Genomic DNA, 19,320 nt, shown 5'->3' with positions numbered 1-19,320 from the left:
GGCACGAACCCGCGTCCCCTGCATCGGCAGGCGGACTCTCAACCACTGCGCCACCGGGGAAGCCCCAAAAACACTTATTTTGTGTTAAGACTGAATGTCACATGTCGTTGCAGGTTGCTTCCAGGCTCGTGGTCTCTGTACTCTGCCCGTGTAAGCGGTGAGCCCACAGGGGGCACAAGGTGCCCGCTGTGTGTCTGCTGACACCTGCCGAGGGCTAGAAAGGCTGCTGCTATTCCACTCTGGGTTCCAAACCTCGACCACCACGCTCTTCAACAATACATTGGACAGCGATGAAGAAACAAAGAGACAATCTGGAAATACTCTGAGTTAGGATGAGAGCGGCGCAGCCCAGAATATTTATCAGAACTCAAGTTTGGGTTGGAAACAGGTTATTTTGGTGGTGTTGGAAAAGTTAGCTCGTGGGACGTGGGAGTGATGGAAGGAAAGTCAAGAGCCAAGAGCCAAAAGGAAGTGGCGAGAAAAGAGACTGAAGGAGCGCTAAGAAATCAGGCTAATATTTCATCAGTAAGCGGATGACAGAGAAGGTAGGAGGGGACCCAGAGAGTGCCGGGTCCCAGAAGGGTCCTGGAAGCCACCGGGGGGGGTTCCCAGGAGTTGGGTAAAGGGGTGCGGAGGCGGAAGCCATCCAGCGCAGCGCCAAGTGCAGGATCAAGTCGGATGATGCAGGGCGGAAGAAAAAGGATTCCATGTGCCAGTATCAGGTGATTTTTCCCCTAAAATTTTACTTTTAGGAATGAGGGAGTCACACTGAGACGTTTACTAAGCCTCATTATGAGGCACTCTCAATTACCTCATTCTGAACAACAAAGAGACCTGAGGGAAGGCATTATAGGTTGACACTACCTCAGTGAATGTTAGTTTTTATGTTCTCAGACTTAACAGAATCCATTAAAAAGGAGGCAATGAAATTTAACAGAGATTTAATTCTTCATTTCACCTCAACACCTGTTAAGTGTTCGATACTACTTTAATACAATCTTTTAAAAATCGCCTTTCAAGCAATCTTTTAATTACATGCGCAGATACTGATATATACAGGGTACATGAAAACACCAGCGACACCTAAGCTACACGAATGAATAGCTTTGATTTGGAAAAGATTTCCAAGCCGGCATCATACACAGATTCAAAAAGTGCTGCCTTCAAACAGTGAAGATGGATGTGAAGATGCTATGCCTTACAAAAATCTGTTCCACTTCAAAAGTAGTTCTAGGGATGACAAAGACACTGAAGTAAGAAATGCAGGAAGTATTCAGACAACATTTATTTCATGAATGGGGGTGGGCTCAGCATCCCCAAGTTACTATTTTATATTCTGTGACTTTAAATGTGCAACTATCCTAAGAGGACACATGACTATCCCATCTGCATTTCTAAAGGTCATAAATTCAAATAGGCCTAAAAATATTGGAGAGACAGTCTCTCTGGAGAAGGGGGGCGGGGATGGCTTTCCATCAGGTGCACCTACATGGGGGGTTAACAGGCTGTGTCCGTATCAGAAGCTCGACAGAAAATAGGCCGTAGAGGTCAGCTTGCAGGGGACTTGGGAATATAAGAATATTAACAACACAGTGGAGAGACTTCCCCGGCGGTTCAGTGGTTAAGACGCCACGCTTCCATTGCAGGGGGGCACGGGTTCAATCCCTGGTCGGGGAACTAAGATCCCGCGTGCCGCGCAGTGCGGCCAAAGAATAATAATAATAATAAAAAAACAAAACAGTGGACAAAGGAACACTAATTCAGTTCATTTGTGATAGGGGGAACAATGTAAATATTTCTTTTTCTTTCTTTTTATTTTTGGCTGCATTGGGTCTTCGTTGCTGCGCGCGGGCTTTCTCTAGTTGCGGCGAGCGGGGGCTACTCTTCGCTGCGGTGCGCGGGCTTCTCATTGTGGTGGCTTCTCTTGTTGTGGATCACGGGCTCTAGGCGCGCGGGCTTCAGTAGTTGTGGCACGCGGGGCTCAGCAGTTGTGGCTCACGGGCTTAGGTGCTCCGCGGCATGTGGGATCTTAATTCCCCGACCAGGGATTGAACCCCCGTCCCCTGCATTGGAAGGCGGATTCTTTACCAATGGACCACCAGGGAAGTCCCTGCTTTGGCTCCTTTAACATTCACAAACTGACTGTTTACAGAATCAGTGATTCAAGAAATGAGAGTTCGCCTCCGGACAAATCATTTCACTTTAAAATATTCCGCCTAAATTCCAGCAACTCATTGATCATAAGGCAAAGCTAGTTTAAACAAGGTATATGGACAAAACAGCCTCTTTACTTGTTAAAAATTAAATGAGTAATAGCCTAATTTCCCCATGGCATGCCTTGCCTCCACTGCTATGACAAACGAGCATGATTAAATGAGATGCTCGATGAAAACAGTCCTTCCCACTGGTAAAAGTAAAGTTTAACTTTGTGAACACTAATGTCTCATAAAGAGGGAACAACCAGACGGACACGCAAGTATACCAGATGAGGTTACCCGTGATAAGTATCGTTTCCTAGTCTACGAAGCAGGCAGTGAATGAATAGCGCCAAAAGAGGGTTGTGGGTTGTTTTTTGTTGTCGAGTTATACGAGCCGTCTGTATATTTTGGAAATTAAGTCCTTGTCAGTCACATTGTTTGCAAATATGTTCTCCCAGCCCGCAGGTTGCCTCTTCTTTTTTTTTAAAAAAAAAAAATTTATTTATTTGGTCGTGTTGGTCTTGGTTGTGACAGGTGGGCTCCCTGGTTGCGGCTCGGGGGCTCCTTAGTTGCGGCATGCGAACTCTCAGTTGCAGCATGCAATGTGGGATGTAGTTGCTGGACCAGGGATCGAACCCGGGCGCCCTGCATTGGGAGTGCGGAGTCTTAACCGCTGCGCCACCAGGGAAGTGCCCACGGGCTGTCTTTTCCTTTTGTTTACGGTTTCCTTTGCTGAGCAAAAGCTTGTAAGCTTCATTAGGTCCCATCTGTTTATTTTTTGCTTTTATTTCCATTGCCTTGGGAAACTGACCTAAGAAAACACTGCTACGATTTACATCGGAGAATGTTTTGCAACTCTCTTCCAGGAGGTGCATGGTGTCCTGTGTTCCGCTGAAGTCTGTGAGCCATTGTGAGCTTATGCTTTTGCGCCTGCCGCGAGGGCGTGTGTCCCAACGTCACTGATTTGCACGCGGCCGTCCAGCCTTCCCAGCGCCACTCGCCCAAGAGGCTGTCGCTTCCCCACCGCTTCCTGCCTCCTTTGTCAAAGACTGACTGACTGTAGTGAGTCACACAACAGTGTAATTCAACTCTACTTCAACAGAAAGTAAATTAAGAGGGAAAAAGAAAAACGTGTGCGTGGACTTAAGTCACCTACCGAAAGGCGGGAGATCCCGTAGGGGCACTTTCTTCCGCGAAGGATAGAGGGGCACGGCGGGAAGCTGCAGCCCCGGGCTGGGCCTCTGCGATGGCTGCGGAGCCTGCGGCGGCGGCTTCGGCTGCAGCCCTGCCCTCGGGGCCACCGGGGAGGTGTCGGCCTTGACAGGCTTTCTGTCACCGGGATTCTTGGGCACTGGTAATTGTTCGGCGTGAAAACAACGAGAAGTTTAAGAGGTTAGTGGCCACACACGGGATACTTTTAGAACTGCATGAGCATTTCCCACAGTTAGGACACGGAAATGTGTATCTCTTTTCCCCTGTGGCCCACAGATAAAGGAGAGAAACAGCGGCGGGCGGGGGTGTGGGGGAGAACCTCCGTCACAGAAAGAAGGCACGACGGAACCAAGATTCACTCCAAGATTCACTTTATGAAACAAGCCGTCTCGAGAGATGATACTGTTTCAAGTACCACATTTAAAAAGAAATGAAAAATGTGGACAGCTCAGTACGCTGTACGTACGTCTACGAAAAACACAAATCTATTATACAAGCTACAACAGGAAGACCATTAGGAATTATTTTTCTAAAATGGCACCCAAGATGTCTTGACATATATGAGCTTCGTTTTAATTCAGTAGATGATACTAGCTGCAGTCTTTTCACTATCAAATTCTCTCTCCAAGCGGGTAGAATTATCGATGTTGCTAATAGCAGCCAGTACACTCCTTGAGTATCGTACTGAGCGTATAATTCCACGGCAGATGGAAAGCAAGCCAATTTAACAGGGCAATTAAATGCTGTATTTTAAGTGTATTAATATTCAAGACAACTCGATGACTTCCTTCCCTCATCTTACACATAGTGGATGGAGCTCAAGTAACCGGCCTAAGGTGACACTGTCAGTACAAGGAAGAAACAGGCTCTGAACTCAGACCCATCTGCCTCTTGAGGACAGACTCTTCACCATGACACACAGCGCTTTGTGTCCTGGTAAGTCTGATAACCTGAATCTTTCTCAAATTATCTAACATTTAAGCCCTACAGCAAGGATCTTCACACTTGCCCATAAAAGACCCCAAAGTGTCTTAAATGGAAAACGCCTCTGTCTTACAAATATGGAGGCCGAGAAAGAGAAAGTAGCCCCCATTTCTGGCCTGGCCGGACTTTCAAAGGCTGGGGAGCTACACATTAGGCTGAGCTGTGGTTCCCTGTGGAGAATTCCTGCCTTACACGGTAGCTGAACTCACTGCCAAGTGCCGGCCGGGCTGAGGGGGTCAGAGGCAGCCAGCACACCTAGCTCTGTGCCCCTCCCAGGCTGCCCATCACTTGGCAAGTATCTTTGTGAGAAAACAAGGGATGCAAATGGGAGCTGCACCTGCCCCTGTGTCCCCTGGCGGCACTCTGGCTGCGTCGGGATGAAACCAAAGCCAGTCACCCCGAAGAAGCCTACGGTGTCGTGGTCCCCACGTGAACCCCGCTGGGCACAGGGCTCAGCCCAGGACAGCGCCGCGGGGTCCCCAGAGCCGCCTTCAAGGGAAAGGCGAGCGTGTCTCAGGATGCTAGCTCCCCCTGGGCCCAGCCCTGCTTTATCGGCACAGGAAACCAATCTGCATTCCAGCTGGACCCGGCAGCCACCTTAAGGAGAAACTCACATGTGTTGGTGGCCGGCTCGCACTGCAGGGATAACGTCTGAAGGCTCTCCTCGTCCATCTCCAGCTCCAAATTGGACAGGTACTGCTTCACTTTTCGAGCCATTTGGGCATCCTCGTAAAGCTTTTTGGCATTGAGAAAGGAGCTACGACGCACCCGCTTTTTGTGACCACCTGTCTGAGCAACGTCTAGCACTGTTGCGTTTGTACTACCCTGGCTGAGAGACCTGGAAGACGAAAAGGTAGAGCTGCAGCTCGCTCCAGCATGGGATCACTTTATCTACTGGAAACGTGCCGAGACTCCTACGAATAGTCTACGTTCAAAAGGCCACATGCCTCATTCTGGTAAGTAAACTTTACAAAGGAATATAGAATCATACAGATCAAAAAAATTTTTTTCAAGTTTAAAAAGAATCCTACATACACGTATGTTTGGCACTTGTTCCGTTCCAACTAGAAAATTCTACTTTTCGCCTCTATAGAGCATTCAAGGCAGCTCTCTCGTAGAAGCCAGCAAGTAATAATGATTATATGTAAAAGCTCATGCAAGAATAAACACACAGTTGCAATCATTAAGAGTGACATTAATTTTTTTTCTCCTAAAGAGGATGTCTTACATAAATTTAAAGAAATTACAATGTTCACGATTGTTTTCTTATTGCTTGGGTTAAATGTAGTGAGTTCGTCAAGTAATATGGTCAATCTGTTAATAAAATGGTCATGCAAATGTGAAAACACATGTATGGAAACTAGCACATGAGTTGTTAAGAATTATTTTTGAAAAGAATTGGTTTATAGGATGAAAACAGTAGTTAGTTGAGCTGTAAAAAATTTAGTCTTAACACCGAGGGGCACCTTTTGTACTACATATAATTTACTTCTCAAAAATCTGTGCAACAGTATTTAAACTGCACAATTTTTCCTTCCGACATCCTTTCTCCCCTCACCCCAGGTTGGATTTTTCTCATGTCAAAACACACAAACGATATTAAAATGAAGTCTTTCGGAAAGCTCAGGAGTAGGCCTGGCCTACTGTTCCCCAGAACAATCACCAAGCATTTCACAGCTCTCTTGGGTCATGACCTCCAAAGCAAAAGCCCCAGTAGATGAAACTTGAAGTCAGTTTGCCAACTGAAATTCTGCTAGAGCAAGAGGGTTAGGAAAAAATGCAAAAATGCAAAGCATCAGAGAACACAGCAGGTAAGAAAACAATGCCACGAGCGGGACGAGAACAGTGTGGGTGTGCAGTGTCCCCGCCACTTACCCCAGACTCCTCCACTTCTTCTTCCTGTAAGTGAGAGCCGTGGAGGTTGAAGCATGGGTGTAGAGAGAGACAGAGAGATCACAAGCTCAGAAAGAAAGGACCAGACTTCTGGATGAGCAGTACTAGAAGCCCACAAACCTCCTCACACAAACAACTTGACCAGCAACAGTCTTCTGGCTCAAAAGACAAACATATGTAAATATCTGGTTCTCAAGACTTTCGCTCCCCCCTTCACACTGGATCCATCATTTGGGGCTACACTGACAGCTAAATTCCTTGTGTGGTCAGTGAGGCAATGCTGCTCGGATTGTTTATATATTTTAGTTCATACGATCATCTACACCTTCTAGCTCTGCAAGTCAGCGTTCTGAAAAATAAAAATAGCTGTGCCCCACGTTCAATGAAAAATGTCTGAGGGACCAACTGTTCTCACTGACAGCCCACAGTGCACTGCGTGCGGAATCAGGCAGTCATTCCAAATCAGAGCTCCACGGAGGTTCCCCACACACCCTGCTACGTTTCACCACGCTACAGGCGGGCCTATTCACAATCTTCTCATTTACCAGGAAGCTCTAAGCTCAACCTTCTCTAACCCCGCGAGCACTGCTGAGGGTGACACACTCACCGAGTCCTGAACATGAGGGCAGGGTCCATGTTCACAGAGGCCATTCGGCCAACGTGACGAATTTCTTTTGCAATCATTCTTAGCTTCTCAAAATTGACCAGCCCGTCGACTTTGGAGTCGTTCCCTGTAATTGGCAAAGAAGGAAAAGGGAATCACATGGCATTTACCCTATGCCTCCACAAGCGGAGACAGAAATCTTCCAACTTATACTTACCCTCGTGAAGGAACGTGAGATCCTTCTTGATCACCGGGAACAGGGGGATGATGGGAGGCTGTAGGTTTTGGCTGTTGAGGACGTTGCGGTATTTTGCCATGTTTCTGGAAGGATCGAACAGGTCTTGGAGATCTTGAAACAGCTTTTCGTATTTATTGGGAAGTTTTTCCCAGGTGGTTCGCAGTCTTGCCACTGGGGCCAGGTTTAGGCCGCTGAGGGGGAGAAAGGAAAAGCGGTATAAAATTAAATGACTCATCCTTACGAAGTAAGTAAAAGAGCATGTTGTTTAGTTCTTAACATGTGACAGCTCTGTGTGAATGCTGTGTATGCAGAGCAAAGTACAGGATTCATAAGAGTGTTAATAATTCTGGGTGATGAGAATTGAAGCTGAAACCAGGGACAGGGCCGAGGGGTTCTACTCTTCTTCCCTTTACGCCCTCCTGGTCTGTTTACTGTAAGCATAACAACTGGAACGCCAGGAGTCCTGAGGGCAGGGCTGTGTTTCCTTGCTTCGTCTCCATACATAAAGTGCTTGGTGCCAAGCAGCCGTTTGATAACATCCTAGAGTAGTAACATGAAACCAAAGCCATAAGAATAGGAAGAGTAACAGATATCGTATATTAACGCATATATGTGGAATCTGAAAAAACTGGTATAGACCATCTTATCTATAAAGCAGAAATAGAGACACGGACGTAGAGAACAAATGTATGGATACCAAGGGGGGAAGCAGCGGGGAGGGGAGGAACTGGGAGACTGGGATGGACATGTATACGCTCTTGATATTATGTACACAACAGACAACTGAGGGGAACCTGCTGTACAGCACAGGGAACTCTACTCACTGCTCTGCGGTGACACAAATGGGAAGGACATCCAAAAAAGAGGGGATATATGTGTATACGTATCAATGATTCACTTCGCTGTACAGCAGAAACTATCACAACATTGTAAAGCAACTATACGCCAAGTAAAAAAAACAAAAACAAACGAATAAGAGCATGATCAAACTCCTAGACAGAAAAAATGACTAACTGAATCACCACCATCAACATCAATATTGCTCATTGTTTCCGTCTGCACTTTCTTCCAGCCTCAGTCCAAGCACTTAAAAGGGAAGAAAAGTAACATTTACTAGGCATCCCCCTGCTTTGTGCTGGCTGATGGAACTCCACATACATTGTGTCATTTAGTCTACTTGGTAACTCTTTGGGTCACTGTTATTTTATAGAGAAATAAAATGATTTTCAGAGAAGTTCAAATAATTTGCCCAAAGTCACAGAGCTAAAAAAGTGGTGAATAGAGATTTTCTGGGCTTTAAATCAGCATAAAAGAGAATTTTTTTTGAAGTATAGCTGATTTACAATGTTGTGTTAGTTTCAGGTATACACAGCAAAGTGATTCATCATATACACACATACACACACAGACACACACACACACACCACACACACCACACATCTATATATATCTATTCTATCTACATATAAAAAGAATGTATCTATTCGTTTTCAGATTCTTTTCCCTTACAGGCTATTACAAAATACTGAGGAGAGTTCCCTGTGCTTTACAGTAGGTCCTTGTTGGTGCTCTATTTTCTATATAGTAGTGCGTATATGTTAATCCCAAACTCCTGATTTATCCCTCCCCCACCTCTTCCCCCTTTGCTAGCTAGCTATACATTTGTTTTGTACGTCTGTGAGTCTCTTTCTGTTTTGTAAATAGGTTCATTTATATATATATTTTAAGATTCCACATATAAGCGATATCATATGATATTCGTCTTTGTCTGGCTTACTTCACTTAGTATGATCATCTCTAGGTCCATCCATTACGAGAGATTTTAAATTAAGGATTAAGATTAGGATCCAGAGGAAAAGAATTGTTCCATATGATGCAATTAAAAACTGCTACACTCACACAGAGTCTACGGTTTTCAGGGACTGATACATTTTCAAATCTGCAAACTGAATCGAACCTTATGACAAACATGCTCTTACCTGATGATTGCAAACATGGAGTTAAAATTCTTGCACTCCCTGCAGTGCAGAGCTATCTTGATGAAATGCTTAATGATCTTCATCCTCTTCAGCTGGTTCGCCTCCCGCAGAATCTCAGAGGCCACCCAAAACGTCTCCTGGTTGATGACTTCCTCGAATTTCTTCAGGTTGGCACAGCTGGCTTTCGATTTGAGCTTAAATAAGTCATCTATATACTCAGTGGGTTCGATGTTGCGGAAGAGCTCAAAGTTGCGCATGGAGAGCTGCGTGGCCACCTCTACGGTGCTGAGATGCAGCAGGGAGATCTGACTCTCCCTCAGCAGCTCCTGGGCCTCTTCGTCCGAACAAAGGGTCTCCGTCTCCATGTTGTTTTTCAAGTAATACCTGTGAGAGACACAGAATTCAGAGCCTAAGCAGCAGTCTCACCACACTCCTTGAAAGAACGATGCTGTCTACTGAACGGTGGTGAGAACACTCCACTGAATGATGGAAGGACAGACAGAGAAGGCAGCAGCTCCTCGGTCACCAGATCACAGAACCCGGCCCAGAAGCCACCGACAGAAACTAACGCACCACATGGAATTGCATCTGTACCAGGTGAAATCCATTTTGTCTTGTCCTTCCCTGCCTTCTAGATTACTTTTTTTTTTTTTTTTTGCTAAAAAGGACAGAAAATAGCTAAATTTAAAAACTTTTCAGTTTAAATAATGAAAAAAGCTCTACGGAAGGAAGCAGGAAAGATTGATCAATCCAAGTTTACCTATTTATTCAAATACCAAAGAAACCTATAAGCTACTTCCCTCTATTTGATCCTATGAGGAGAATGATCCTAAAATAGATTTTAACTTTCAAATATCTGATTTTCATGAAAGCCCTCCAAGTTAAGTGGGGCAGGTATTACTCCCATTTGTCAGATGAGGAAACGGAGGCTCCCAAAGATGTACGCCAGGCTGCAGAGAGAAAACTCAGGGTTAGTGCTCCTTTCTCTCCATTAAGTGACTCGGCGAAAACAGAATCCAGGTGTTTGCCCTGTGATTTTTTTTTCCTTCCCGATTTTATACAAAGATGCTCTCCTTAAGCCAGATTCCATAAAGGAAGAAACAGAATGAGCAGGGTGGTCCTGCTAAACTGGCCTTCTGCATATATCGCCGAAGACACAGACCTCGGGACCGTGACACTCACGGATTTCACGCTCTCAGTTTTGATTACTCATGAAGCCCACGATGTGAAGCCGCTTGCAATTTTCTTGACTACTGACTGTGAATCACGACGCTGCACCCCAGTGAGATTTGGAGAACTCCACCAAGATCACACATCGGTCAATATGCACGTTCAAACGACAGCGAGACAACGGGCCTCCTCAAACAACCCTACCCGCTAGTGTCAGGGCTGGAAATAAAGTGAAAGTGAAGAAGACAAAGGAAGCTATAGTCGACAGCAAGAAAGCAGAAGCCCTGAATGCATCAGACCGGGTTTAGATGCACAACACGAAGCAGTCAAGAATACAATGAAACACTGTACGGCGAGAAAAAAAGAAAAAACATGATTTATGAAAACAATTTTCAGTAAGTGCAGAATCCAGTTATTATACGAGAGCCAAAACCGAACTGCTTTTTCAACTTTCCCTGATTTGTGATTTGAGGCTATCAATTTACATTTTATCAACGGAAACACCATGCGAGAGGCCGACAAGACCCCATACAACATTTTCCTACGAGTACTGTGTGACATAAGCGCTCTGAAGACCAAGCAGCAGAAGACCAAACTCTGAGGCAAATGAGGTTTGGTTCCAGAGTTAAGAAGGGTTTTTCACAGTGTCATGAGCAATAACAGGCAGTTTTAGCCAGCCACACTGTCACAGACATCTCCGCGTAAACAAACGAAGCTCCTGGAAAAGTCCGGTAGGCAGGAGCGGGTGACAGAGGATACTAGTGGAAGGTGTGTTTGTGAAGGCGCGTCTGCCGGGAGAAGGGAGACGCCCTTCTGCGTGTCCTTATGGGAGTGTTAGCGCGGGCCGCCAGCGACAATGGTCAGGTCACAGCGCCCTTGTTTTGCACGAGCTCCTAAGAGATCCTTGTGAGGGGTCAACAGTCTACTGTGCGCATTTCCTTGGATACGGCAATGCTTGGTGAACGGGGAAAATCTTGCTTTTCATCTGCAACTTATTTTAAAAACCCTTAGAAAGCGTTCACCAGACTCTGATGTGGGTTTAAGGATGGGGTAAAGAAATCCAACAGGATAGACGACGTCTACCTTCCACTCAGCTGTATTCTGTCGGCCAGTTTGGAAAGCTGATCCGGAAGTCTTCTTTGTTTGATCACTCCCTCTGGTGTGACAGAGACCTCACAGAGTGAGTACTGATCTGGGGTGGTGGTCACAGCAAACTCCCGGATGGCCTGAATGACCACTTCCTTCGCCGTGGTGTCCTTACTGATCATGATGTATCGGCTTTGCTGGTCAGCCTTGAAAACCCTTAGCACTTGATCTGGCAAGTCTGCGGGAAAGAAGAGCCATCCGTCAGTAGAAAGGATTTCAGTACCTGGCAATGCAATGAAGGAATGCAACCTGAAAACGTCTCCTTAGAGAAGAAAATGCTAAACCGCCTTCTCTCCCTTACTTCAACCCTCCTGCAAAGATTCACTCAGTCAATATACAGGCATGCCGCATGAACACACCTGCCTAAAGGTAACCACATTACCCACAGACAAAGGCAAACAGATCAGGTCACAACAGCAGCATGGAGGGTTGCCAGGTTGGCAGCAGAAAATGAAAAATTTAAATCTGAAGCCCATCTTTATTACACTGAAGAGCCCAGGAAGCTGACTGAAAATATGCCTCTTACTCTTCATTTAACATGACCTGGTGATACCTGCATGGTACGTGTTAACTTCATTTTAGGAAAAAGAATGCAAGTTCAGAGAGATTCATTTGCACACGGGCATATCAAATTGGTCTGAAGAATAAAAATGAACCGGTTCCGGCTGTTGGAAATTTACATTTTATCCTGACTTTTAGCATCTGACAGAGTCCATGCCATGCCAAGAGAGATACACACAGCACTACCGTTACGTCAGGGGAAAAAAAGACGAGAGAACAAAAGCAGCGGGGGCCGCGCTTACCAGGAGTGGCACTGAAGTCTAAGATGCGATGATGGGACTGCAGTAAGTCAGGGTTACTGGATGATAAGGTTCCACTGACGGGCAGCGCGGTCGGAATGTGCTTGGTCTGCCTTAATCCGACTATGCTGTCATCCTGAGACTGACCAATCCCGATGTCGCTGGACCAAGAGGGAAGGTAGGAGACAGACGATCGGCACGGTGAAAAGTTATGACTCAGCAACAGACAATAAATCAACCCTATTTCAGAAAACCCGCAGTTAACGTACAACTATCATTAATAAATTCGGTTGGAAACTGCAGAAGCAACTACTGCTTAAGTGTATCCAACTCATGTTCTTAAGTGCATAGCATGTTTCTCTAAAACCTTTGCCTTTTTAGCTTAAGGCGAATCGTAACAAATATTAGTAGTTTCTGAGTACAGACATATATTCAAGAAAAGATAAGCCCTAGTTAGTCATGGAAATAGATTCAAGAAAAAGCACGTTTTTAAAAAGGCATTTAGTCACTCAAGTGATGACTTCTGCCTCAGCAGGGTAAGTTGTTTTGTAATCTTAAAGAAATGAAGAAAGTGAGTAAAAAATGAAGAGAGGAAAAAAAATCCAAACTGTCCCAACTTCATTCTCCAGTGTTTCAGAGAAATAAATGAGATCATGATGGAGTCAAATGTAAATAAAGCTTGACACAGACATCATTTCTTAATTATACAGAGCAGAAAGAAGCAGTGGTGCATGGAGACATTTCTTGGCATCAAAAGAGAGGCAGTGGAGATCCAATGACTCACTTTCACTTTGAACTCACTACTCAAAATTTCTAGTTCTACATTTAAGCTCCCAGAGAAATACTACTTACTATGGATAGCTACAAACTCATTTCCATTTATAAAAGCCTGAGGACAACTCTTGAAACATGATTTAATAATACATAACATTATTTCTAGATCTGAAGGACCAGCTGTTTCCAAAACAAAACATCAGAATGAAACAATAAGCACAAACAAACACAAAATAAGTAGAACACAAGCAAATGGTTATAGCTCTCACCAATTTCTATAAATACCTTGAAACAAGGAGAAAGAAGATCACACTAAGGTTGGGATACCAACCAAGGTGCCATAAAATTAAGACACTTAGCATCAATTAGGCTTTCAGACATGACAGCTTGATCAAAATAACTACCATTTTTAATGGATGTGCAAAGAAAAAAAAAATCTAGCAGCATTCTTCCTCTTTATTTGGGAGGGAAATGGAAATTACAGAGGCAAATAAGCAAGTACAAGACCAAAGATGATGTTAGTGTAAATTCTTCAAACTTCATAGGTAAATATGACCCAGCGATCCCACTCCTGGGCATATATCTGGAGAAAACACGAATTTGAAAAGATACACGCGCCTCAACGTTCATAGCAGCACTATTTACAACAGCCGGTTGTGGAAGCGAGCTAAGTGTCCATCAACACATGAGTGGATAAAGAAGACGTGGTATATAAACACAATGGAATACGACTCAGCCATAAAAAGGAATGAAACAATGCCATTTGCAGCAACATGGATGGACCTAGAGATGATCCTACTAAGTGAAGTAATCCAGACGGAGAACAACAAATTATCTATGATATCGCTTACATGTGGAATGTTAAAAAATGGTACAAATGAACTTATTTACAAAACAGAAATAGCCTCACAGACATAGAAAACAAACTTACGGTGACCAAAGGGGAAGGTGGGGAGGGATACAGTGGGAGTTTGGGATTAACACATACACACTACTACGTATAAAATAGAGAGCCAACAAGGCTGCTTAGCCTGGGGAACTATACTCAACATCTCGTAACAACCTATATGGGAAAAGAATCTAAAAAGTATGTATATATAGAACGGAATCACTTTGCTGTACACCTGAAACTAACGCGACACTGTAAATCAACTCTATTGCAATAACGGTTAAAAAAAGATTCAAAGGTAAGTCCACAACAAAATTAAATCTCCGTTTAAGTGCACAGAGGCATGTATATACAGACAAAAAGGATTCATGTTCTATGCAACATTAAAACCTTCACATTTTTAGTGGAATTTTATTTTTCAACCATATAAACCAGGCTTTACTGCCAAAAATATTAGATGTCACACGTACATGAGACAACTGCTATGGACTCAGACCAAAGACAGAGCCAACTGGGCCTTTGCTGGCACAGACGCTATCAATCCTGGTACACTCCAGGCATCCCCCAACGAGCAGCCTTGAGAGCTGCTTCTCAGCAACGTTTCAATACCAAGCATGATGATCTAACGCTCTGCTATCAGCTGTATCTCTGCCGTCCACAGATGCAGGGTTACTCTTGGACTTTTAACTACTTTATATTAAAGGCTTAGTTCAGAAAGGTGCACCTCTGAGCACATTCTCTTGTTGCTGGACCTCTAGAACTCTCTCATTGCTACTGAGATTTTTTTGACCTTGGTTAACTTTGTATGTAGTCTGTTGGTTTATTCTCTCTTTCCTCAGGGTTCTGCAGTCTTTCTCCACTGACCCGACAAACAGACCTGAGCTTTACCATCCTCCTGTCCACCCACCCCATGCTCACATCACTCCACCGGGCCTATCCTTGTCAGGCTGCCACCGTCCAACATCTTAGCTTCTGTGATACTGATAATGTTTGAGAGAGAAAAAAACCCAAAAGTATATCTGGAAGATTCATCTGGGACTTCCCTGGTGGTCCAGTGGTTAAGAATCCACCTTCCAATGCAGGGGATGTGGGTTCGATCCCTGGTCGGAGAACTAAGATCCCACGTGCCGCGGGGCAACTCAACCTGCACGCCACAACTAGAGAGAAGCCCGTTTGCCACAACTACTGAGCCCGTGTGTTCTAGAGCCCGCGCACCGCAACTACTGAGCCTGCGTGCCACAACTAGTGAGCCCGCGTGCTCTAGAGCCCGTGCACCGCAACTACTGAGCCCACGTGCCACAACTAAAGAGAAGCCTGCAACGAAGAGCCCACATGCCACAATGAAGACCAGCGCAGCCAAAAAATAAAAAACAAATTTAAAAATTAAAAAATAGAAAGTACTGGAAGATTCACCTGCTTGACTACTTTGGTAGTTTTGTCAAAAAAAGAAAAATCTTTCTAAACATATGCTTGGTTCTAGGAGAGAAAAATTTTAGTAGTAACTAGTATTAAATAAAGTCTATCATACCAATATAACAGATCCTACAGTTTACTGAGCCTTCTTTTAAATATAACTATTCTTTTCATTTCATTTCAATTACATTACATATATGGATTTTTCAAATAATTTTCATATTTAATATTTCATAAAAAGATTTAAATGAGTCGTATATGTTCTTCAATGCAAATTATTTAAGATGTTTCCTCAGTGCTTTAAAAATCATCATGTCTAATTATTATCCTTTTTTCTTTTCCCTTTTCTAGCTTTTGCGTCTCTTTCTAATAAATACACAGAGTGACACACACACAGTACTGTCATCCTGTGCCCTCCGCCAGCACCCCGTACCGGGGACGGACTGCGTCCCAGCTCTTACACGTCGCGGCTCTAAGAACACCCGGCAGGGCCGCGCTGACCTGCGTTAGACTCTGTTTTAAAGGTTCATATGTAACTCACGGTCAACTGACTCTAAGATTCTTTTTGTTACTGTCCTGCTAATAATTCTACGTGGAAGTAACTGAGGTAACTTTTCTTATCTACTGAAAAATGAGTTTTTCATCAAGAAGGGTCACTTAAAAAATCGATTCCCATTTTCTGTAATGCCAGCGGGCCTAATCCACTGTCTCTTAGAAACTTACTTGGTTATAAACATACTCTCGAGTCTATAAATAAAGCCATCTTACTCACTGCTTATCCCCAGGACTCTGCTGTAGCAGTCTTTTCTAGCTGATAGGAAGCCCCCAGTCATTATAGTTTAATGGGGAAAACACAAGTTTGACACTCGACCCATTAACAGCATATCCTAGACCATATCTCTCTAATCTCTGGATGAAAATTTTACCTGAAGTGGAATTTAAAAAAAGAAATGCTCGATACACTCCTGAATGTTTGTTTATATGTACTGCTCCTCTGTAGGACCCATTAGATTATCAAAGAAAGAAAATAACCTTTATGTTTTCAAGTTATCTCTTACACCTCTGTAGTTTGAGGAATCAATAATAAATGAATTTGGGGCACCCGTGTAATTTAATACTCTAAAGAATTTTGGCTGATGGTAACTGGGTTTTATAGAACACACCCACCGACCCAGAAGGAGCTAAAATGAATGAAGACAAAAGCAAGCGGACAAGCAAAGCTAAACAAGTGCGACACCTGCAACTTTGTCAGATATGAGCTCCCGGCGTAAGTAAACAGCTAAGAAGAGATTCAAGAATACACCTGACATTCTGACTGCAGAGCCCACTGGGAGGAAGGCAAGGAGTTCTGTGCTTGGTTGGCGATGTCTTGGCAACAGTTAAATAACTGAAGACAGGAGAGAGAGGAAACAAGAGAATGGCAAGCGTGAACGGAAGCAACTGGGAGCAGCAATGACCTGGCTGGCAAGCAGCAGATGCTGAAGGTGGAGAAGACACCCAGAAACAAAGAAACAGGAGCAGAAATGACGCCACACCGCGGGGGAGACAGGAGCAAACACACCTTCTTGCCTTTTAAAAGTCCAAATGAGAAACAAAATATCTCAATGAAGACCGGAGTGGGCAAGTAAGTGGCAAAAGTGGGATTAAAGCAAACTTAATTGTTCAATGTTGCTTCGAAGACAGCTCAGCCATAAAAGCTTGAAAACACTTTTTACACTCACGTGCAAACACTAGTTACATCACTACCTTTGCACGTCATTTTAACACAATAACGTAATGCACAGAAAACTCATACAGACACTTACTTATATGGTTTTTGTGGCAAGATACTAATCCGAGTCTTGTCCAGTATCTTTTTTAGCTTGTTCCTTCCCCCAACAGTGTTGGCTTTACTTTTCTTATTTACTTTTTCAAGTCCTATCACCTGTTCTACGTCTACAGCGAGGTCTGGAATGGAGTAGCGACTGGCCTTTTTGATGTCTCCAATTTTAGGGAGGTGAGGGGCACCATTTCTCTTCTCTTCTGACAATCTTGTTAGAAGTTCTTTAAATACTAAAAAGGAAACAAACACCGCAAAACGCCCATTATAAGAAATCTGAACAATTCAAAGGCGACTGTAGAACTTGGAAATATTATCTAAGTACAGACTTCAGCTATCAAAATGGTAATCTTGTAGAAAAACACTACTCCAATGAACAAATGACACCAAGAATCTGTTTTTGTATGTTTTCTGTCACTTCTACTCAGATTAAGTTAAAATAGTACACTCTTTAAATGTATAGATATTTAAAATATTTATCAATAAAAACATCGATAAAAATAATGTTATGGTTCTCAAGTAAGTAGATTTTGATTCAGATCTAATTATACACTTACACAATTAATTCTGTATCTATGCATTTTACTATAAATTTTCAATTCTTATGATGTTTGAAGTATAAACATGACTTTTTTCATGACTGACCTAAATGCTAAAAAAAAAGAGACCAAAAAAAGGGAGAAAAATGAAAGTATGCAAAAATGTAAAACACTTACCAAATAAATTGGTTTTCACAGTGATAGATAAGTGTGTGTTATTTCTAAGAATTTCCATGGCTTTTGACAGCTGAATATTTTCAAAGTTTTGACCATTTACTTCTAATATCTAAAAATAAAGTTATAAAATTAATTTCAGTTTCCCAATTGACTGAAGGAGAAAAAGACACCAGTATTTACCCTTATGTTTGCATTTAGAGATACCTACCTGGTCCCCTCGTTTCAAGCCTGCCTCGGTGGCTTTGCTACCTGAATCTACACTGTCAACAAAGATTCCAAATCCTTTCTCTGAGCCTCCGAGCAAGATGAAAGGCAAGGGAGCTTCTCGGGATGGTTTTGTAAGTGTCATCAATCTTCTTTTTGCTTTAGCAGCACAAGCAATATTTAACAGCCTTAGATGTCCACCCATTTTCTACAGGAGTTCAAAAAGAGTGGTTTCAAAGATGGGCTGAATAAAACGAACTTAAAGCTGATGGTTTATTTTTTTAAAATCACAAATATTACCTCTCTTTCCAGATTATTTTCAAATTCTTCTAGAAATCGAGTCATCGCGGGATCCCCTTCAAAGTCATTGAAGTGATTATTCACCCACAATAATACTACCCGTGTAACCTGCAAAATCAATTATTTTTCATAGGTTTTCTTCTTTCTAGTGCTAAAAATTTACGATTAAAGTCATTTCAAAAAAGTTATCCAACAAACAATTTACCTAGTAACAATGAACAAGAAAAGTAACAACAAAACTCTCAGATTTCATTCATAAGAGGATGACCTTCTGAAAATATACATTAACACTTTGAATGTGGACTTTACGCTGTTTGGCCGAGAAGGGTTTTGAATCTGTGAAGGATGGTAACTAACTTTTATCTTGCTTCAACTCAAAATATATTTGAAATAGGTCACAACAAGAACTATAATAAAATCAAAGTAATACAAAAGAAGACAGAAACTTTAAGATCTACAATCCTGCAGGAAAAATGAGTAGCCTTTTCTTACCCTGCACACGTTTTCACTGAGCCCCACACTGAGCTTTATACAGAACAATACACACACTCACAGCTCTGGAATATTAGCTTTGTACCAGCAAGAACTGTGTGACCTTCATTAGACTATAAGTTCCATGAGGACGACAACTTTATCTGTTATGTTCTAAGGGCATCCTTAATATTTATAACAACATCTAATTCTCGGTAAAATTTTACCATATGAAGTGAGTATAACTGCAACTTTAAATATAAAAGTACCTGTTTTATTTTATATGAGTTTAATGTTCTAAATCTTGAATAACAAGATCAAAGAAATTTTCCATAGCATTGTTTTCAAGCATTAACTAACCTCTTAAAGTGGGAAAATTAAGCATGCTATTCTAGCAGTAAAGAAACAGAGTAGACAGTATACAGTTACTCTTCAAACTGCAGTTAAAATACTGTTTATAGTTAGTACGCTGTGACAAATTATAGTATATAACCTGACTAATCACTCAGG

The 19,320-nt window shown here is 42.9% G+C and overlaps 1 protein-coding gene across 13 annotated transcripts in view; it reads right to left on the bottom strand.

The window, feature by feature from the left end:
• Nucleotides 1-19,320, bottom strand: part of RAPGEF2 (Rap guanine nucleotide exchange factor 2) — a 339,240-nt gene that overhangs the window by 82,032 nt on the left and 237,888 nt on the right. For all 13 annotated transcript variants that reach the window (XR_008617729.1, XR_003680424.2, XR_003680423.2 and 10 more), the window contains 12 exons: nucleotides 18,340-18,447; nucleotides 18,044-18,247; nucleotides 17,836-17,944; nucleotides 17,106-17,352; nucleotides 12,228-12,385; nucleotides 11,362-11,602; nucleotides 9,109-9,492; nucleotides 7,109-7,320; nucleotides 6,895-7,018; nucleotides 6,270-6,293; nucleotides 5,009-5,232; nucleotides 3,355-3,549 (listed from right to left, as the gene is read on the bottom strand). Coding sequence is in view for 10 of the 13 variants with exons in the window: in XM_024126687.3 (XP_023982455.1) it covers nucleotides 3,355-3,549; nucleotides 5,009-5,232; nucleotides 6,270-6,293; nucleotides 6,895-7,018; nucleotides 7,109-7,320; nucleotides 9,109-9,492; nucleotides 11,362-11,602; nucleotides 12,228-12,385; nucleotides 17,106-17,352; nucleotides 17,836-17,944; nucleotides 18,044-18,247; nucleotides 18,340-18,447 (2,230 nt within the window). In the remaining 3 variants the exon portion in view is untranslated. The remainder of the gene's footprint in view (nucleotides 1-3,354; nucleotides 3,550-5,008; nucleotides 5,233-6,269; nucleotides 6,294-6,894; nucleotides 7,019-7,108; nucleotides 7,321-9,108; nucleotides 9,493-11,361; nucleotides 11,603-12,227; nucleotides 12,386-17,105; nucleotides 17,353-17,835; nucleotides 17,945-18,043; nucleotides 18,248-18,339; nucleotides 18,448-19,320) is intronic.

This window comes from Physeter macrocephalus, chromosome 7 (genome assembly GCF_002837175.3).
Source record: "Physeter macrocephalus isolate SW-GA chromosome 7, ASM283717v5, whole genome shotgun sequence".
NCBI lineage: Eukaryota > Metazoa > Chordata > Mammalia > Artiodactyla > Physeteridae > Physeter > Physeter macrocephalus.
Note: the sequence above shows the minus strand (reverse complement) of the source record. Positions and strands in the feature narration are given on the sequence as shown.